Genomic DNA, 21,718 nt, shown 5'->3' with positions numbered 1-21,718 from the left:
AAAGTTGCATAATACATGAATACTGAGACTTTGTATTTCCCTTGTGTAGGGCAATGCCCCCAAGCTGGTCTACACGCCGCTGACGGACAAGTGCTACCTCACACTCACGCAGGCCATGAAGATGGGCCTCGGAGGAAACCCTTACGGGCCAGCGGGAACAGGCAAAACCGAATCAGTCAAGGCCTTAGGTGGACTTCTTGGAAGACAAGTTTTAGTTTTTAATTGTGATGAGGTAGCATGCACAATTACAAACTGTACGGTAGTGTGTTAGTTGTGACTTTGGATTAGTATTCATGTACTAATATATGAAATAACCTATTTTTTTGGTAAAGATTTTATTTGTTTATTTGACAGAGATCACAAGCAGGCAGAGAGGCAGGCAGAGACAAAGAGGAGAGGAAGCAGGCTCCCTGATGAGCAGAGAGCCCGATGCGGGGCTCGATCCCAGGATGCTGAGACCATAACCTGTGCTGAAGTCATAGGCTTAACCCACTGAGCCACCTGGGTGCCCTGAAAGCCCTATTTTAAAATCACTTTATTTTTGGGTAACTTGAAAACAAAACTTGTTTTAATTGAACAAAAAAATGGAGAGTTTGCAGAGATTATAGTCTCAGAGCTTTTCTAAGAGAACTAGTACAAATAAATAATTTTCAAGATTTTATTTATTTATTTGACAGACAGAGATCACAAGTAAGCAGAGAGGCAGCCAGGGTGAGAGGAGGAAGCAGGATCCCCTCTGAGCAGGGAGCCTGATGTGGGGCTCGATCCCAGGACCCTGAGACCATGACCTGAGCCGAAGGCAGAGGCTTTCACCCACTGAGCCACCCAGGTGCCCCAACAAATAATTTTAAATTCAGAATGAAGTTTTATGTTAGAGTAGAAAAGAAAAATGTTTTTGTTTTGTTTTTAACTAGTGATTCATTAGTTGCACATAACACTCAGTGCTGGGGGGCCTGGTGTCTGCCTTCAGCTCAGGTCATGATCCCAGGGTCTTGGGATTGAGTCTCGACTTGGGTTCCCTCCTCTGAGGGAGTCTGCTTCTCCCTCTGCCTGCTGCTGCCCTGACTTGTGCACGCATGCTCTTTCTCTCTCTGTGGCAAATAAATAAAATCTAACAAAAAAAAGCCAAACAAGCAAACTACCAAAACACCCAGTGCTCATCACATCACGTGCCCTTCTTAATGCCCATCCCCCATTTATCCCATCCCTTCACCGCCCTCTCCCCCAAGCAACCCTCAGTTTGTTTCCTAGAGTTCACTCATGAAATTTAAGAAAGAAAACATATGATTATAGGGGAAAAGAAGGATAAAAGTTTTTAGCAAGGACAATAGTGAACAGAAAAGAGAAAAAAATTCATTTTGAAAACACCATTTTCAAAACATTTTGTGTAGGATTTGTATTTCAGCTTAAGGATAACAAAAATTTTTTTTTTATTTTTAATTTTTTTATTTTTATTTTTTATTAAAATATTTTATTTATTTACTTGACAGGCAGAGATCACATGTAGGCAGAGAGGCAGGCAGAGAGAGAGGAGAAAGTAGGCTCCCTGCTAAGCAGAGAGCCCAATGTGGGGCTCGATCCCAGGACCCTGGGATCATGACCTGAGCCGAAGCAGAGGCTTTAACCCACTGAGCCACCCAGGTGCCCCAGGATAACTGAAAATCTTATATCTATTTAGTTCTGGGAAGTACCCAGAACTTTCCAGAAGTGAGTGTACTTCCCAGAACACTCACATGAATTATTTGTTTATTAAACCCTATAAAGTATAGCTATTTAATTTATGCTTTAAAAAGAGCCAAAAAGGCACCAGTGGATGAAATGATTACCTTGCCCCTAAATGTCAAAGTATTAAATGATTATTAGAGATCCTAACTACTTCTTCACGGATACAGTTTTTGCTGTTCCTTTTTAGGGCATCGATGTGAAGTCAATGGGACGAATTTTTGTTGGTCTGGTGAAGTGTGGGGCCTGGGGCTGTTTTGATGAATTCAACAGACTGGAAGAGTCCGTGCTGTCAGCCGTGTCCATGCAGATCCAGACCATTCAGGATGCTTTGAAGAGTCACAGAACTGTGTGCGAACTGCTTGGCAAGGAGGTATAGAAAAGTTGGGAATTTAAAGAATTCAGGTATTTTTTACAACTCTGCCTACTCCCACTCAGGCAAATATTTAGTCTTTGTTTCTTCTGGCACCCTTGTTCAACCTTTTCACGTGTGTGTTGTCCAAGGTTTGTCACCGTCTTTTGGTCCCCCTTGACCGTTCACCTTCAGAGTTTCCGTACGGGGTACTTCATCCCTGGTAGTACCTGCTGGCATAGCCGGCTCCGTGCCCAGTGTTCCCTGTCCCATCTCGCTGCGTACTTGTCAGCATCCTGCCGGGGATGGGCTGCTGTACATTTTCTGCTTTATGATTGGGAGAACGCGGCTTGGTGAGTGAGGAGGAAGTCATGGGGCTGGGAACTGACCCCAGGACTGTCTCAGTCTGAGGCTCGTGTTTCTGATCCCTGTCCGTGAGGATCTTACAAGACTAAGCACTTGGCTCTTTTTCCCTTCCTCACTTTTCCCCATCAGAGAGACACACTCAAGTCATGAGAGCGTGAACTTGCTTGTGTAGAAAGTGGGAGCTTCTCTGTATAGTGCATGATGATGACGACACCACAAGTTCAAAGTCCTGTGAAATTATCCTCTGATCCGTAATAACATTTTCACAGGACAGGTTTTTCAGGGCAGGCAGGGAAGTGAGACCGGTTCTCAATTACTAATAATGTTATTTACATGCTGCTTAAACTCTTCATAAAGAAGAGAGGAATGATCCAGTTTTTACCTTTCCGCCATCACAATTTACTTTCTTACCCACTGAGTTTCCCCTCCTTTCCTCCTGCAACAGAGGGAGGGGGTTGCCCTTTCTCCCAGTCGGCATTGATCTTCCCACTTACACGCTGGAGTCTCCTTCCCAAGCACCTTGCCTTTGTTGTGGCCTCCATGATAGACGGAGCCCGTCCTCCTCTCCCCACTCCTCTTGAGCTTTGAAACATAACCAGATCTTTTCCTTTGTAATAACATGCAGTGTCGTATGTAATACTATTATAATATTTGATCTAATTAAAACAGAAGCCACCCTTCCCTTTGCTCAGCTTTCCAACCACTTCTCTTTCTCCTTTCTTTCCTCTCTAGCCAGGTTGTTTCGCTCTAGGTGTCTGTGCTCACCTCCCATTCATTGTTCGCGCACTCTGACTTGGCCCTGAGTGTGCTGTCGAAGGCGTTCCTACCAGGGACTCTCGTGGTCTCGGGCCTCCCCTGTCAAAGCGTGAATCACACGGTGCTTGCCTGTGGGCTGTGAACTCCAGAAGGGCATAGACTGTTACGGACTCTCGGTCAGAGTTGTGTTGTCTCTGTGTACCCAGCAAAGGGCCTGAAACCAGGAGGCTTTCAGCAGGCACGGACGATTCCGACAACTGGTTATCAGGGACTTCTGCGAGCAGCGCTCTCCTTGGGGGGTGGTTGTGCGTCTCTGCCAGGGTCGAGGATTTGTGTGTAGGAGTATGTACAATAAAATGTAGGCTAGCAACCTGTTTTATATTTATAGTTACAAATATTTAAAGCCTATATTTTAAATTAACATTTCAGGTAGAAATAAATTCTAATTCTGGAATTTTCATCACAATGAATCCTGCTGGAAAAGGTTATGGAGGAAGACAGAAGCTACCTGACAATCTTAAACAGCTTTTCAGGCCAGTAGCCATGTCTTGTCCAGACAATGAGCTTATTGCAGAAGTTATTCTGTATTCGGAAGGCTTCAAGGATGCCAGAGTCTTGGGCAGAAAATTGGTAGCTATCTTCAATCTAGCCAGGTGAGTTTTCCTTTCTTAAGTATTTTTGTATTTTTTGGTTCCAGTGATTGATTATGGATTAGTGATCATTTTTCACATTTATCCAGTGAGATTTAGTGATTTTCGTATTGGTAATTATATTGTACTTTAGGTATCGATAGGGAAGATTCTAGTTTGAACAATAAAACATCTGACTGAAAACTTCGTTTTCCTTAAACGCTATTAATTTGATCTCACTTCTTTTCTGCAACATTTTTTTATTGGGGTGCTCCAGCTAAACGATACTGATCATACGTATCAGCAGACCCTTCGAAGCCTACTGTTCACTGGAGGGAATTTCCCACAATTTCTCTTATGTCTTATTTCTAGTAATAGCAGTGGGCTTGTAGCTTCTTTGGGCAGCCTAGAGTTCTGGTTCATACTACTTAAGAGCTGCTGAAAACTGGAGTGCCAGAATCCAAGAGCCAGGCGAATGGACGGAAGAGTTGAGGGGTAATGGCCCCAGGTGCTTGTCCTTTAGTGTCTTCAGGAGGGTGGGAGCCAGGTCACGACAGGTTCACCCTTGTCTTTGGGAATTGTCGGTCTTCAGTGTTTTACTGGAGTGACAGGTCCTGTGACTGGGTCCTTTTCATATTGGAGTATCAATTGGAGTATCAGTACTTGTTTCTATGTGTCTGTAGTTATAGTCTGTTTTTCTTTAGTAATAAAAATAATTTCGTACAGCTATCTAATGCTTTGTGATTTCTGTGTCTATTTAAGGGAACTTTTGACACCTCAGCAACATTACGACTGGGGTCTAAGAGCCTTGAAGACCGTTCTTAGAGGAAGTGGAGGCCTTCTTAGGCAGCTGAAGAAAAGTGGCATTAAGCAGAACGGTAGGGTTCATTACTCAGCTACAATCTCATTTTTTAAAAAATACCTTTAAATTAGAACACTCTTAGATTCTGACCCCTCGTTTCTCCTGTTGTTAACATCTTAGACTAACAGCTCTGTTTCTCACAACTAGTAGACCAGTATTGATAGTATTTTTTAACTGAGATCTGTACTTCATTCACATTTTCCCTAGTTCTTACCCAGTGTCCTATCATAACTTTAAAATGTGCATTAAATATTAAATAGTTGTGCTGTGTAGAGGAATAGTCTAGTTCACGTCTCCTCAACGTGTGATGGGCATTAGAATCACCTGGAGGCTTGGTCAAACGCCCGTGCTGGGTCCTTATGCCCAGCTTCCTGAGTCTGCAGTTCTGGGGCAGAGCCTGAGAATTTCTCTCTAATGAAAACCAGAACTGTAGAAACTGGCAGGGATTTTCTCTTTCAAAGAGATAGCATAACAAGCAAAGTTACCCTTTAAAAAACTTAACATTCCGAAAAATACCTTTTAACTGTAGAATAATTGTAGATTTACAGTAAAGTTGTAAAAACAGCATTCCCATTGTTTCCTTTCTTACTATGGCACGTTTGTCCAAATGAGGAAACTAAGACACATTACTGTTAACTGGCGTCCAGACTTCTTCTGGATGGCGCCTGTTCTGTGGTTAACGCTCTTTCTGCTCCAGGATCGAGTCTGGGGTGCCTTGTTGTCATCATGTCTCCTTAGTCTCCTGGGTGCTATGATGCTTTCCCAGCTGGGCTGGTTTTGTTTCCCGGGTCCAGGTCCTGTGTCCTGTGGACTCTTCCTCAGTCTGGGTTTTGTCGTGATGTTTCTCTCACAATGAGACCAGGCTCTGAGCATGTGGAAGGAACACCAGAGAGGCGAAGGGCCCATCCTAGTGCATCACTGAGACCCTTCATGTGTCTGCGTGTGCACAGTGAGCACACAGTGTCACTGCTGATGTCCACCTTCTGGATGGTCTTAGTATTTGCGGGGTGTCTCCACTGTAACAGTAACTGGCCGTTACTGTTTTCCTCTTTCCTCACTGTCAGAATCTGGTTACAGAAGGTGGCTCACCTTCCAAGCAGGCAGGCAAGGATTAAGCCCCATTTCTTAGAGGGGGAATATCTATAAATATTATTTGAAACTTTTCTGCAATAAGATTGATCTCTTCTTTGCTATTTATGTATTTATCAATTTGTCTATTCAGATCAGACTCATGGTATTTTACTGCCTTTTTTCCCCAGTTGTGTAAGATAAATAATTCCCCCACCCATGGGTGTGGGCCTTTATGAAAGGCCAAATATTCAGCCCTCCAGATTGGTAAAACAAAGCCTGGGATGCCAGGGCGGCTCTGTTGGTGAAGCATCTGCCTTCAGCTCAGGTCATGATCCTGGGGTCCTGGGATCAAATCCTACGTCAGGCTCCCTGCTCAGTGGAGAACCTGCTCCTCCTCTGCCCTCTCCCCCTCAATGTTCTGTCACATACGCTCAAATAAATAAACAAACAAATAAATAAATAAATTCTTAAACAACAACCACAAACCAAAGTAAGTTCGGGGTCCCTGGGTGGCTTAGGCGGTTAAGTGTCCATCTCTTGATTTTGGCTCAGGTCATGATCTCAGGATCCTGGGATTGAGCCCCTCATTGGGCTTCCTGCTCAGCATGGAGTCTGCTTGCAATTCTCTCCCTCTACTCCTCCACTCAACTTGCATGCCCTCTCTCTTTTTTTCTCTCTGTTAAATAAATACTAAAAAAACCCACAAATAAACAAACAAAAAACTGAGTTAAGACACTGAAAATAAGTCAGTGTAGAAAAATGCACATGTGAAATTATCTGGGCTTTAAATGATCAAGGTCTGCCTCTTACACGCATGAAGCTGCTTAGCTCTGTTATTGGGTTGGCACATGCCAGGGAAGAGAAGTCATTTTGTGAGCTACTTAAATTACTATTTTTCTGTTGTCTCTCTCTGCTGATTTTTAAGAAATATTGAAACCAGACCTGTAGTAATTAAAGATGGCTTACTAATGCTTGAGACAAACTCTGTTGTGGCCATGCATCTTTGCGCGTACTTCAACAGGGAAATATTCAGCCATTACAGAGAAATACCAGACAAAAGATGGTTTCTTGCCCTGTTAGATATGTCTTATCTATCAGCAGCTACTTAAAGGATATTAATTATTCTTGAAAAAGTAAGCATCTTGCAACAATTTTCGTATTTATATTTGGTTTAGGGATGGGTTTCTGAATCATTTTTGAGCAGGTCTGATTAAAGGTTGTTGCCGAGTTAATTTTTAGTCTCAGGACTTCGAATTTCTGGGAGGCAGTCCCGGTGGATTTGGAGATGCCTGAGTCTGGACCTTTTTGATCTGGGTGTGAGTTCAGCCATTATACTGCTCTGCTTCCTCGGTTAAATCACTTAAACCCTCAGATAGTTAATATCTTCATATGTAAAATCAGAATAATGTAGCAATTCTTACTTTATACAGTTGTTATAAGGATCATAATGGTGAAGTTCTATACAATTGTAAGTGCTAGCGACTTCTATTTTATTTTAAGCTTGATTGATTGATTGATTTTTCTGAGGGAGAAAAAGCACATGCGAGCGAAGGGAGGGACAGAGGGAGAGAGAATTTCAAGCAGACTCTGTGCTGAGGCCTGAGCCTGACACAGGGCTCGATCCCAGGACCCCGAGAACATGACCTGAGCTGAAACCAAGAGTCAAACATTTAACCGACTGAGCCGCCTTAGGTCCCTCAGTGATGTTTATTATTATTATTACTTTTAAAGATTTAATTTATTTATCAGAGAGAGAGAGGGAGAGAGAGCAAGCACAGGCAGACAGAATGGCAGGAAGAGGCAGAGGGAGAAGCAGGCTCCTTGCCGAGCAAGGAGCCCGATGAGGGACTCGATCCCAGGATGCTGGGATCATGACCTGAGCCGAAGGCAGCTGCTTAACCAACTGAGCCACCCAGGCGTCCCAGTGATGTTTATTATTAACTAAAGTCTGGGAAACTTGGAACTCAAATTCTATGAAAGAGTCCAGAACTGTACTTAGGGACCCTTGTTTCTCAGTGGTCAAACGATAGTAAGGTAAGCTCATCAATACACAGGGTACTGCAGGGCTTTAACTGTTACTGAATTCTAGCACCTCACGTAATTACTAGTAGTGCTCTCAGGGTACTTGAAAATTGTGTTTATAGTTAGTGAAACTTTCTAAAGTAAGTGACTAATAATTTTAAATGAAACTTTTCCTCTAGTTGATGAAAGTCATATTGTGGTACAAGCCCTGAGGCTTAATACAATGTCAAAGTTTACATTTGCCGATTGCTCGCGGTTTGATGCGCTGATTAAAGATGTGTTTCCTGGAATTGACTTTAAAGAAGTGGAATATGGTGAGCTGAGCTCTGCGTTACAGCAAGTCTTCGAGGAGGCCAACTATGAAGTCATACCAAATCAGGTAACCGTCAAGCGTGATAGGAGCGCATGCACGGCTCAGTCGGTTTCAGCGTCTGACTCTTGGTTTCGGCTCGGGTCATGATCTCAGGGTCATAGGTCGAGCCCCACTCAGGCTTCCTGCTCAGTTTGGAGTCTGCTTGTCCTTCTCCCTCTGCTCTTCCCCCTACTTGCCCTGTCTCTCTCTGTCAAATAAATAAATAAAATAAAATAAAAATACTTTAGAATATATTGATCCTTTCTCTTAATTACTTACTAGCTATCTTTATCTCTTATTTTCTGTTTAAATCTCATTTACTTATGGATGCCTTCCCTGATCTTTGAGTCCAGATGAGGTTTCCTTGCTTGCTGTGTGTTTCATTACTTTTCCTGTTCTTATTCACACTTGATCGTATATTGCATGAATACTGATTTTCCCTCATTAGAGTAGTGTTCATGGAAGGTGGGATCTGTGTCTATTTTTTGTTTTTTAGAGATTATTTATTTATTTATTTGACACAGAGTGTGCTCAAGCAGGGCAGGGTGGGGAGCTGAAGGAGCGGGAGAAGCAGACTTCCCACTGAGTGAGGAGCCCAATGCAGGACTCGATCCCAGGACCCTGAGATCATGAGTTGAGCTGAAGGCAGACATTTAACCTACTGAGCCACCCCAGTGCCCCAGGATCCATGTCTATTTTTCTCATCATTTTATTCCTGGTGCCCCTTACAGGACCTAGCCCATAGTAGATCTGTCAAACGTGTTTGATAATTGATTACTTATGGTTTAGTTTCACATTGACAGTTTCTTAGGAGAAATTCTTTTTAGCAGCTTTTTTAATGTAGCACTAGTACATGTTCACGATGAACATTTTTCTGTCAGGTTTTTTTTTTGTTTGTTTGGTTTTTGGTGAGATACAGAATATCCATGAATCAACAAATGAATAAAATAATGAATAATAAATATCATATTTGAGTGATTAAAAGAATGAGCATGTGTTGTCAAATGACTTGGAAATTATACTTGTGTCTTTTAAATTTCAGACTTAAAGATCACAGTATAAATGTGCTCAGATTTATTTGGGTGTTATTTTGTTACAGAGTGAGAACAGATGGTTACGTACTGTAAATCTCATACAGACATGTTTGTTTTCTACTAGATCAAGAAGGCTTTAGAGTTGTATGAACAGTTACGCCAGAGAATGGGCGTTGTCATTGTCGGTCCGAGCGGTGCTGGGAAGTCGACCCTGTGGAGGATGTTGCGGGCAGCGCTGTGCAGAGTCGGCAAAGCCGTCAAGCAGTACACCATGAATCCCAAAGCCATGCCTCGGCATCAGCTGCTGGGCCATATTGACATGGATACAAGGGAGTGGTCTGATGGCGTTTTGACAAACAGTGCTCGCCAGGTGGTCCGAGAACCTCCAGGTTGGTCTGTGTTCTGTGATTCACTGCTTTTCTTAGTCCTTTAGAGAGGATGATGGGATGTGTCTCTAATGCTGTCCTTACGAAAGCCTTCACACGACTGTGAATTGCCTTGTAAATGATGTATGTGACCGTTTACTTGAGAGGGACCCAAGACGTGCTGTCATGTTGATCTGGACTGAACAGGGGCTCCTGTTACAGTAGGAACTTGGGGTAATCCAGATGAGCTGTAATTCATGACTAGATTAAGTTACTGAAAAATAGAAAATCTTTCTGGGTTGCTATCTTAGTGCCTTATAAATAAGAAGATGACAGATTTTATTTGGGGTTAAAATCAGTGTGTGTGTGTGTGTGTGTGTATGTGTGTGAATACTTCTAACTCACAATTTGTAATACAGTGTTTTGGATAATTTTAAAAATTTAAGTTATGAAACAGTAGACGTCTTGCTCTAAATTTTTTGATTTGGTGTTTAAAGCAATTTTTGGCCAGAATCTGAGAAGACTTCCTACTTTTTGTAAGGCCATAACTAAAAGTTGTGTTTCTAAGCCAGTGAGAGAAGGGCTTAGAATTGAGACATTAAAAGAGATTTTCTGGGTAGTTTTTCATTTTCACTGTGGTTAATAATATCACAGTAAGTAAAAACCAAATGTTGCCTATTTTGATTTATCACACTTTTATGGGTGATATTTTCCTATTTGAATTGAGGTCTAAGGACCCTTGAAACCTCTCTCATTTTAGGAAGGATGAATTTAAAAAAGAAGTTTGTCTCTGAAAAATCTTGTGTACACAACACTGCCTCTCCGCTTTGAAGTCAGCTTTTTAATGTATCAGAGAAATTTGATGGGTGAATTTTGTATTTCTCAAGTAGAATGCTAAAATGGGTTTCCTGTATTTACGACAAGAGATACTCTATTCTTATGATCTGGTAGAAGACAGAAGTGTGGAGAATATCGCACAGGGTCAGGGGGCTGGAAATAGCTCAGTCTCGCACACTGTCTTGTCCTTTAGGGAGGTCCCTGTTGTGTATGTCTGGGGGCAGGTAGGGCATTAGCGCGTGGCTCGCGGCCAGCCTTTGGTCAGCGATGCCAGGAGTGCCCGTGAGGCCTTGAGGGCGCCTGTACTGCAGGTTCACAGGGAAGAGCTCAGCTTGTGCTTTAGCTCTTTGTAACACAAAATAACACTGGGTGAAAATCACCTCTGAAGAGGAAGAGGTGGTTATCGTATTCCTTATTTTTAGTTGTTATCACTGCGTCTAGTTTCATTTTACCTCCACTTCTTCGTTCTGAAAACAGATGTGAGCTCCTGGATAATATGCGATGGTGATATCGACCCTGAGTGGATCGAGTCCCTGAACTCCGTTCTGGATGACAATCGGCTCCTCACCATGCCCAGCGGAGAGAGGATTCAGTTCGGCCCAAATGTTAACTTTGTGTTTGAAACTCACGATTTAAGCTGTGCCTCGCCAGCCACAATATCTAGAATGGGAATGATCTTTCTTAGGTAAACCATCAGAGCTCTTGCCTGCGTGACGTGAGGATAGTCTGCAGTTACCGGTTTGGTTTCGGAGTGGAATAAGTTGTATGAATGATATGTAAATACGCCTCCTCATTTTCTGTTAACTTCTTGTTAGGTGTTACTTCTGACAGAGAGTAACTGCTGCAGTGCAGTTACATTGTTTCAGTGTTCAGTGTGTTACAGTTGCTAAGGACTGTTTGTTTACTGCAGTGACACAGCAAGTATTTCATTGTTTCTTTTTTTCCCCCTCCTACTTTTGTTTAAATGTTACCAGTGCAGGAAGTGAACAAGCTGGCAGTGAGCTAGAGGCTAATAATCCTAAACTAAGCAGCGGTATCTTAATCATAGAATCTTTGATTCATAGAATTTTAGGGCCAACTCAGGCTACCCTAGGAAAGTGACTCTCACTCTACAAATTGGAAACCTCTTGACTTAATGTTTCCTTTCTTCTTCCGGATAGTTGGAGGAGGCTTCAGGGGCAAAAATGAAAAATAAATGAATTTTAGATATCATGTAGAGTAGTCTGAGGCTAGAGCATAAACATTGCAGCCAATTCCATTTTCCAAAACAAGTAATTACAAAGCTTTCTTTTGCTTTTTGAATTCTTGTTTTAGCGTTTGACACATATAGGTCTGTATAAATGCCCTACTCTTGTAGCACCATTTGAAGCTATTTTTGGCATTGTGTGACAAGATAGTGTTATCAAGTTGGTTCATACTGTTTCCGAAATTAATTGCTTGCTGTTTCTTTATTTTTTTTTAAGATTTTATTTATTTATTAGACAGAGAGGCAGTGAGAGAGGGAACACAAGTGAGAGAGGAGGAGCAGGAGAAGCAGGCTTCCTGCTGAGCAAGGAGCCCGATGTGGGGCTTGATCCTACGACCCCGGGATCGTGACCTTAGCCAAAGGCAGACGCTTAATCCACTGAGCCACCCAGGCGCCCCTGACAGTGTCTTCATGAGTAATTTCCTACATGCTTATTAATCTGTTTCAGTGATGAAGAGACAGATGTTAATTCTCTGATAAAATCTTGGTTGAAGAATCAGCCTCCTGATTTCAGGAATAATCTTGAAAACTGGATTGGAGATTACTTTGAAAAAGCTTTACAGTGGGTTCTGAAGCAGGTAAGTTAGCCATAATATTTCATAATTAGTCATTTAGGCTAGAAGTGATTAAGAGTGTTGCTTAGAGACAGCTGCCTGTCAGTTGGAATCTGGGGGCAGAGTGGGAAGTAGGTGTCTTCACTGCTATCCTGCTCTTTGTCTTGGCTTAACTTTTTATTGTGCTTAGAACACTTCAATTCTCCCACCTGCACTGCTTACCAAAAAATCTTGAATAGTGGAATCTCCCCCCCCCTTTTTTTTACTAGCAAAACCATGTTACTGTCACGTTTCACTGTAAGTAAATATCCCCGTGGTGCTAAGTATGCTTAGTGTACTTACATTTACTTTACTGCTTATATTCCTTGATAAAAACAATGTCAAGTTCATACTAAAGTAGAAAAGGGAGGCAAGTTATTACAATATTATTAAGAACTGTCTATCCAAAATATTACTGGATCTGTAAAATACATTATCAAGCATAGCACTAGACAAGACTTAGAGGGGGACAGGACAATCTCCGACTGGGAAAGGTTTGCCTAATGGAGAAAGACAGATGTGAAAAGAGCATCAAAATCGGATGAAGAGATTTTCTGTCTTCTAGGAGAGTTTAAAAAGGTGATCACACTTAATTTTTTTTTTTTTTTATCACACTTAATTTTGAATTTGAAGCATGAACAGAAGTTTCACTTGCACAGAAGATGTGGGAGGGCTTTTTACAAGTTCTACAAGATTTTTCAACTATTTCTAGCTTTTATGTCGTTGCTTTTATGAGAAATGTAAACAGAAAAATTAAGGAAATAAATAGCAGTGCAGGTACTTTTGGGAAGTGTCTGGTTGCTAATTTGAACTTGATTTAGTGGTTATTGCTTGGGGACCAAATAAGATTTATGGAGAAATGGAGATATCACTTCGGTTTTCTCATCCTTTCCTTTCCTTCCTGTAAGGCTGGGATGGAGGGATAGGGACTGGTGAGTAGCGGGACATGAGTGACGGAGGTTTCCCTGGAGGCCTCGGGGGACGCAGCACTCCCTCCAGCCTGATGAGCTGTCTGCTTCTTTCTGTCACACCTGCACACCTTCAGCTCCAAGCACCATGAGGGCGAGGACCACGCTTTAGTGTGTCCGCAGACCCAGCTGTGGTCATGGAGGCACGCAGGAGCGTGTGTGCTTTAGGAAACACCTGCCGCCGCTGTCCTCACTGCTCTGCAGCGGCTCTGCTGACTTCAGGGGTGTGAGGGATGCGGAGCCCGCGAGGGGCTCCAGAACAAGTTCTGGAGGTCGCCTGTGGGGGGCGGGAGGGGGCGGAATGTTATGGGGGAAGGGGAACTGTAACACTGGGCGGGATTTACTGATATACGGGGTTTCTGGGTGCAGGCATGAGGACTGGATAAATGATCAAGCAAAAGAATGGATTTCAGTTAGAAAATAAACTGATTCTGTTTTGAGATCAGGTCCCTATGCTTGACATTTTTTTTTAATGTGTTGAGGATTCCTTCCTTCTTATTTTGTACTTTGTTCACTGTGTTTACATTCTGAGATATACCATAATGGGTACCCAAACCAAATGCTGATTTTATCTCTAACGAGAGCTTTGCTTTCTTGTATCAACTGAGCAAATAAGACAACGTAGAAGAAAGTGCAACTGTTTCCTTTATCTTACCTTTAAAGCCTAGAATTCTTAGCACAGCATTTCTACTCACCTCCTCCCTTTTTGGTGCTCCTCCTCCTGTTTCTCCAATCCTCTAAAAATATTTTTTTCTTGCAGAGCAATTTTTTAAAAAATGTAAATTAGATCATTTTACTCTCTTACTTAAAAACACTTTTAAATTAGTGAAGCTAAAAGTTGCACTCCTTACTGTGGCCTCTGCAATTCTGCATACTCGGGCCCTTGCCTCTCTCTCATTTCTGAACTACCCCAGGGGCTTACCTTTGCCTGTGCTGTGCTCTCTGCATGCCCTGCAGATCCCATCCTTCAGGGGTGGGCTTGGCTGTGACCGTTGTCAAAGAGGCGAGCTCTCCATCTGACTGAGAGCCCCGTGTCCTCCTCTGCAGCTTTTCCTGGGACTTGCGGGCCGTCTCCTCTGTGAGACTGGAGTCGCAGGCATGGGAGTTTCTGTGTAGCTCACCTTTCTTTTTCTTCCTTTCTTTTTTCTTTTTTTTTCATACCTAGCACCACAGGGACATGCAAGTGATGCATAAATGGTTCTCTGTAAGTATGTGGGAGATTGAATGAATGAGAACCTTCCCCCCTTTTAGCCCCTTGGCAGTTGCACAGGGTTCCAGGGGCCCACAGATGGAAATCACTGCAACCCACAAGTTTCATTTTGGTGGAGAGCCAAATCCACATGGTTTTTGTGTTAAGTCTGCTTGTACCAGCCATACTTGTGCAGTGTTCTCTAGCTTCCTTTTTATCAGCAGGGGGAAGTGGGGGACTATTCTTTTTAGACCCTGCTCAGTGATGGTCTTTTTCTTTTCTTCAAGTTTAGGAAGTAAACAAACCACCAGCAGTTAAGGGCTCTAGCACTTACTGCTAGAAACACACAATTTGCATTTTTTTAATCACTTTTTAAAAAAGTTTATGCATATAAACTGAATGAAATGTCAACTTTCTACATCTTGAGTAGAGGGATACATTTAACAATTGTATTTGAAAAGATAGGTGAATGTAAATCTGTATGTTTGTGTTTGCTGATTAATGTTTGTTTTTTGTCTCTTCCATGGATTTTAATCAACAGAATGACTATGTGGTTGAAACAAGTCTGGTCGGCACTGTGATGAACGGACTGTCACATCTACGTGGTTGCCAAAATCATGACCAATTTATTATCAGTCTCATACGGGGACTTGGTGGAAATCTGAACATGAAATCACGTCTGGAATTCACCAAAGAGGTGATGCACACTTAAAACCTATTTCAATCAACATTTTTCTTTAATTTTCAAGGACTCTTAATTGCCAAAATTCAGTGATTTATAACTGTAAGGTGTAGAGCCATTTAATTTTGAAATTATGCATTCAATAAAAGTTATGCATTTGAATATATGTACTTATTTTCTCCTTTGAACTAGTTTATAGTATTTTATGATATTTAAATTTTATAAAATAATGTTTTAATATCTTTTTTGTCAGATGTTTTTGAAACTAGCCATATGAATATATATAATTATTCATTTTAAATTTTAGAATGATACATATTTTTACTCATTTATTTAACCAGAACAGTTTTAGCAGTTTGGAGTGTTAGGATGGATTATTCATTATCAACATTTTCTTTAATAAATGTAAAGGTGTATTTCAGCCAAGTTGTTTATAAAACGATATCGTATATATTAAAGGCTATCATCCTGTTGGCTTCTGTTGAAAGCATTGAACATGCATTTCTCTGGGTTGGCTCACACATCATCTTTCTGCATTTGTGTCATCTCTTTCTTCTTTGGTGCCATCATGTACTGCTTTCTCTGTGCTACTCCCTGTCCATGTCTGTTCTGCTGCCCCGTTGCCAGGTGCTTCTTGCCACTCGATCCCGGATCTGTGCTGCATTTGAGCAGACGTTCTCATGCCGCAGATCGGAGGCAGGGTGCTGAAGCTGAGCACCAGGTGAACTCTCTGATTTATATCTGCGCAGACAGCAGGTTTTCAGTGTTCGAGGGAACAGCGCTTGGGAACAGTGCCGGGACCACTGTAATGGGTGGGACTAGGTTCCTCCAATGATTCAGTGTTTAAAAATATGACTTTTATTTATTTGCTTAAATAATCATTAAAAGAATGATATTTGACATAGCATTATTGCTGTAATTATATTTATTTATTTGACAGAGAGAGAGAGATCACAAGGAGGCAGAGAGGCAGGCAGAGAGAGAGGGGGAAGCAGGCTCCCTGCTCAGCGGAGAGCCCAATGTGGGGCTTGATCCTAGGACCCTGGGATCATAACCTGAGCCGAGGGCAGAGGCTTAACCCACTGAGCCACCCAGGCGCCCCTTCATTGTTGCTGTAATTATAAAAGACATTTGGTAGGGTTAGCATAGGAGAATGTTATTTTAAACTGAGACAGTTGACTTTGGGACATTGACTTTGAAGAATTAAAATTTCACACACTCTTGTTTGGAGTATGTGAAAACCCATCACAATGTTTTCCTCTGCAGGTTTTTAACTGGGCACGAGAGTCTCCTCCAGACCCTCACAAACCCATGGACACCTACTATGACTCTGGTAGAGGACGATTAGCATCTTATGTGCTGAAGAAACCAGAAAACTTGACGGCCGATGATTTCAGTAATGGCCAAACTCTCCCCGTCATTCAGATTCCTGACATGCAGCGAGGCCTGGATCATTTCAGACCGTGGTTAAGTTCTGATACCAAACAGCCATTTATTCTTGTCGGACCAGAAGGATGTGGCAAAGGGTAAGGGCAGAAACTTGGTGGTTGAGGCGCATGGTGTGGACTCATGCTCTTGAATTTAGCAGCTTTACCTTCCGTTTGGTTAAAGGAGCATTTACATATACATTTTCAGGAAGGACTCTTCCCATTGTCACTACTGATGTAAATGATATGACTACAGAGAACTTCAGAGAAGAAAATGTCTTTTTTTTCTCCCAGGTTACGTGTTTTCTAATGGAAAGAGAACAGTCTAAGAAGATAGCCTTCAAAAGAAAACATGCATACAGTCCCACCAAAAACTAAATACCTTAGATATACTCACAAACTATTACCTGCTTTAGTTACAAAAAATGCATCTTGAAGTTAGCTATTTAAAAATAACTTTTATATCTGTGTAATTCAGCCTATTTTTGGTGCCTACTGAGCGTAGTTTCTGGAAATAAAGAAGACATGATTATTTGTTTCACATTTTAGTAGTAATTTAAAAATTCTATAAAATCATAGTTTTTTTTTTTTTTTTTTTTTTTTAGCTTGTTGTACTTAATATCATAAAATCTTTCCTTCAGCTGTGGGGAAACTGGTGGTATCTTTTATATGTACTTTGTCAAATTATTTCTGTAACCTTAGATTATTATTATTATTTTTTTTTTTGCTGATTGACTCCCAAGAATGCCTTAAAATATGAATTTATATTTTATATTGTAAAAATTAGAAAGCTACCTGTTAAGCCATAACCTTACCATTTTCCTCTTAAACATCACCTTATATGATTTAGACACCACAACATTTGTGAAATAGAAGTTTCATATTGAATGTATGCGGTGTTTCCCTGGTAGTGTTTTCACCGTCTGCCGCTCTCCGCCTCTCGCAGGATGCTGCTTCGGTACGCCTTCTCCCAGCTCCGCTCCACACAGATCGCTACGGTTCACTGCAGTGCGCAGACCACGTCCCGGCATCTCCTGCAGAAGCTGAGCCAGACGTGCATGGTGATCAGCACCAACACGGGCCGCGTGTACAGGCCGAGGGACTGCGAGAGGCTCGTCCTCTACCTGAAGGATATCAACCTGCCCAAGCTGGACAAATGGGGCACCAGCACGTTGGTGGCTTTCCTGCAGCAGGTGAGTTTTCTTCCTTAAAGTGCTCAGATGTGACGGGAAACGTTGGAAGATGCGCTTTCCTCCTCAAGCCCAGTGTTCTCTAGCACGCGTTATGGATCTTACACTCCCGAAGCTTGTAGGAATCTGGTTCTGGGGTACTTTCTTCCTTTCCCTGTCTCGTCTCTCTTTTTTAGAGAGACTTTATTTTTAAGTCATCTCTACACCCAGCATAGGGCTCGAACTCACGACCCTGAAATTAAGAGTCACGCACTCCACTGACAGAGCCAGCCAGGCGCCCCCACGATGCTCCCTTCTTTGACCTTCTTCCCTGTGGAAGCTAGCATCACAGGAAGGTGCTATATGACAGGAAGAGTCAAAATGACCTTCACGCTGTATGTATTTCCTGTCCTTTATTTCTAAAACAGGGAAAGCAGCAGGTGGGGATGATGTGGGATTTGGGAAAATTTTTGCTTCATTTTTCTAGGGATGCATTTTTCAGAGAGCATGTGGACTTCCTTGGTCATGGCCCCTTTCGGGCTTCCTTAGCTCAGTCCTCTCCCTTTTTGTCCATGTAAAGGCAAAGGTCGGAGACCATACATTCCGTCAGTGTGGAGGCTTTACTTCTTTGTGGGATTTTCATCACATTAGAAACCCTGCGTTCTAAATTAGAGTTTATTATGTTTATATGGGTTCAAACTTAGCTTAACGATGTAACTGTAGAAGATAATAAAATATTTATAAAGAAAACCAAAATAGTTTCCTTATATTTTTCCTGATTTCTTTCACTTTTTTTTCTTAATTGCTGGTAGATTTATACTGTCATCTGGATTTTAATGTTTATTGGAGACAAAAGCACTTTAAAAATGAGGGTAAATCACCTAATATTAAATGCAGACTGGTGGTTAATAAGAGTATTATTTTTTAGTGTTATAAGAATTTCAATCTTAAAATTTTGAGTTAGATAGAGGAGGGTGATTGCATTTGGAAACAATTGAATTTTATGCAAAAATATTTAATAACTCTACTAGAAAATCCTAAGCCTAAATAACACGTTTGCAATACATTTATTTTCAAAAAGGTATTGACTTATCAAGGATTTTACGATGAAAATTTGGAATGGGTTGGTTTAGAGAATATTCAGATTGTGGCTTCTATGTCAGCTGGAGGAAGACTGGGAAGACACAAGCTGACCACCAGGTTCACTTCCATTGTTCGCCTTTGCGCTGTGGAGTATGTATCATAGTGTTCTTAATTGTTTTTTGTTTTTTTTTTTAATTTGGAGAGATGTCTTCTATATTTGAACTTTACTAAAGGTATCCATTAATGACATTTCTTTAAAATGGAGACTTTAAAATTAGTAAAACTTGAGTTTTGATCATCTTTTTACCTGCCCTTGCTAAACTTTAGGCAGTAATTTAGGGTAATAAAGGTGTTAATCAGTGCTTGAAATAAAGTCCAAAATGTTCTAAAATGTCAGTATCAGGAATCTGAATGATGGATTTTAGATTTAAATATGGGTTTTATAAAACAAAAATATTATCACATTTCATCAAGATAGATAATGTAACTAGGCACGAGGTAAGTCGGGTCGGGTGTGTGGGTAAGTGTTAAGCCTGATGCATGCATCCGTCTGCGTGCCCAGAATTGTTGCAAGGATGTGCAGATTCTGTGGGCGTGGAGCTGTTCCTCTGCTCCGTTTTGCCTCACAAAATCCTGTTTGGATGCTTCCCTGCTAATCGCACCCATCTATTATATGTACTTTCAGAAAGGTTATAGCTCCCAGTTAGGCTGTATTGAAATCAATTTTGGCTTGAGAAAAACAGGTTGATTTCATCTGTTGTATTAGTTCTGCTTTTACCGTTCTGAGGCGGATTACTGCTTTATGGGTAGGCGTTACTTAAAATACTGTTTCTTAAGCAAAATTTACCTTTTGGTCCTTTCTAAAAATCAGTGGTTTCCAAACAGTTATGTTTTTAAGTAGTTTCCCTGGAAACTTCTATTAGGGCCCTCAGTGTTTGAGAGCAGATAAAGAGCTGTCAGAATAGGGACCTGGAATGTGGCTTTAGTCCCTCGATAGATTGGGGGCAGGGTGTGGGTACCCAGACCTCAGAGCAGCACAGCTGGAAAACTGCTGCAAATGAACACTAACAGAACAATCTGGAACATTGCTTTTTCAGCTGTTTTCTTATGTGCCCTTTTTCAGTTACCCAGAAAGAGAGCAACTGCAGACTATCTATGGAGCATATTTGGAGCCTGTTCTCCATAAAAATCTGAAGAGTCACTCCATTTGGGGCTCTTCCTCAAAAATCTATCTCTTAGCAGGATCTATGGTCCAAGTGTATGAACAGGTAAATACTTGCTCATTTATATTGTTGTCGTTGTGTCTCTTGGCTTCAGTCCCAGAGGACTGCCTTTAATGCTGACCTGCGCTGACACTCCATCTTTCTGCTCGTCTTGTCGGTTGGACTTTTCTGCCAGACAGCGAGCTCTCTGAGGCCAGAGGCTCTGTGCTGAGCCACCCGGCACTGTGTGAAATGGGTTGGACACTTGGTGAAATGGGTTGAACAAGTCGTGCTTTGTGGTTATTCTGTTACCTGCTAACATGCAGCGTATTCAGAATGTTCCTCTGCTTTCCAAAACTCAATCTTTCTCCTGACTTCTGTCAGTGTCTGTCTGCGATTCTTCAAACCAGAGCATGGGCTTTGAGGTTTCTTTCTTTCTTGTGGCATGTGAGAAAATGCCTCAGGTTCCTTCCATGGTGAAGCAGGACGGGCTTGGCATCAGGTGGTAAGGGCACAGGAGACATTTACACAGTAACTGCTTGTCTAGTGGCCACACTGGGGATGCAGAGATGACCGAGTCTCTGCCTTCGGGAAGCTTACAGACCCGTCAGGAACCCGCTCCTGTAGACAAAGTCCGACTGCAGCGGGATGAGTCGTAGATCGGTGACAAAAGGCACGACTTAGCAGCGGAGGGGAAGCACGTGACTGTGCTGTGTGCTAGTTGTTACGTGGACATGAAAGGTGATCTGAGTTGGTTTGTTCTGAAAGACTGATTGCAAGATCCGTTTGAAAGATCGGCTTATTTGTGAGAGGGCATGCGGCGTGGCGGAGGGAGGGGCGGAGAGAGACTCTCCAGCAGACTCCACACTCAGCACAGAGCCTCGATCTCAGGACCCTGAGATCACAACCTGAGCTGAAATCAACCTTCAGATGGGTGCTCAACCGACCGAGCCACCCAGGCACCCCAGTGTGGGGTCTGAGTTTTGAGAAATGAATAGACGTTCCCAGAGTGGCTGAGATGAAAAAGAGCTTCCTGGGTGAAGGGAGCAGTGTGTTCAAGTTAGGGATGTGTTTGCGGAGGATGCTTTTTGTCGTTGTGGAATAGAAGTAGGGCAAGAGAATTAGAAAGCAGTGATTACTTTCTAAATTAATTCAGAAGTTAAGGGATCAAGGGCGGAATGAGAGCAGGGGTCCTGTCCGTGGAGAGGAAGACGCAGGCTCTCACTGGTTCTGTATCCAGGAGGAGCGCTCTGGTTTGTCAGCGACTCACGGACTTCGCGAGCACACGCTGCTCTGTGGCCCCGAGCCCTCGAACGCGCGTCTTTCCCAGACCTGGGCGCCGTGGAATAGCGACGGCTGTTCAGGAAGCTTAGCTTCATCTTCCTTGAATTCTTTTGCTCACCAGGGCTTTTTAACCTTTTATTTTTCTCTTGGACAATGTTTTGGCAGTTTGTTGTTGCCTATGAATAACTGCTCTTAGATCATGTTTTTGAATGGGTAAAATACAATGTCTGAGGTAGCGAAGGAAATCAGTTCTATGAAATACAGTTTTCTCCTCACTAGTAGAACTTGGGCATTCCTGTGAGTCTGTGGTGAGTGAAAAACTGAACACATGTATTTGGAAGTGCGTTATATATATGTTATGTATCTAGATGGTAGACTGACAGTTTATTTTCTTTTCCAGGTGCGGGCCAAGTTTACAGTTGATGATTATAGTCACTATTTCTTTACTCCTTGCATTCTTACCCAGTGGGTTCTTGGCTTATTCAGATACGATTTAGAAGGAGGTAA

The 21,718-nt window shown here is 42.1% G+C and overlaps 1 protein-coding gene across 9 annotated transcripts in view; it reads left to right on the top strand.

Moving 5' to 3' along the window:
• DYNC2H1 (dynein cytoplasmic 2 heavy chain 1) overlaps positions 1 to 21,718 on the top strand; it is a 274,182-nt gene that overhangs the window by 48,432 nt on the left and 204,032 nt on the right. For all 9 annotated transcript variants that reach the window (XM_044257764.1, XM_044257766.1, XM_044257765.1 and 6 more), the window contains 14 exons: positions 50 to 232; positions 1,913 to 2,095; positions 3,626 to 3,849; positions 4,588 to 4,703; positions 7,960 to 8,159; positions 9,291 to 9,555; positions 10,846 to 11,053; positions 12,063 to 12,192; positions 14,906 to 15,061; positions 16,313 to 16,572; positions 17,420 to 17,666; positions 18,724 to 18,875; positions 19,849 to 19,993; positions 21,612 to 21,714. In XM_044257764.1, coding sequence (XP_044113699.1) covers positions 50 to 232; positions 1,913 to 2,095; positions 3,626 to 3,849; positions 4,588 to 4,703; positions 7,960 to 8,159; positions 9,291 to 9,555; positions 10,846 to 11,053; positions 12,063 to 12,192; positions 14,906 to 15,061; positions 16,313 to 16,572; positions 17,420 to 17,666; positions 18,724 to 18,875; positions 19,849 to 19,993; positions 21,612 to 21,714 — 2,572 coding nt within the window. The remainder of the gene's footprint in view (positions 1 to 49; positions 233 to 1,912; positions 2,096 to 3,625; positions 3,850 to 4,587; positions 4,704 to 7,959; positions 8,160 to 9,290; positions 9,556 to 10,845; positions 11,054 to 12,062; positions 12,193 to 14,905; positions 15,062 to 16,312; positions 16,573 to 17,419; positions 17,667 to 18,723; positions 18,876 to 19,848; positions 19,994 to 21,611; positions 21,715 to 21,718) is intronic.

The sequence above is a fragment of the Neovison vison genome, chromosome 7 (genome assembly GCF_020171115.1).
Source record: "Neovison vison isolate M4711 chromosome 7, ASM_NN_V1, whole genome shotgun sequence".
NCBI classification, from domain to species: Eukaryota; Metazoa; Chordata; class Mammalia; order Carnivora; family Mustelidae; genus Neogale; species Neogale vison.
This window is presented reverse-complemented; position numbering and strand designations above follow the sequence as displayed.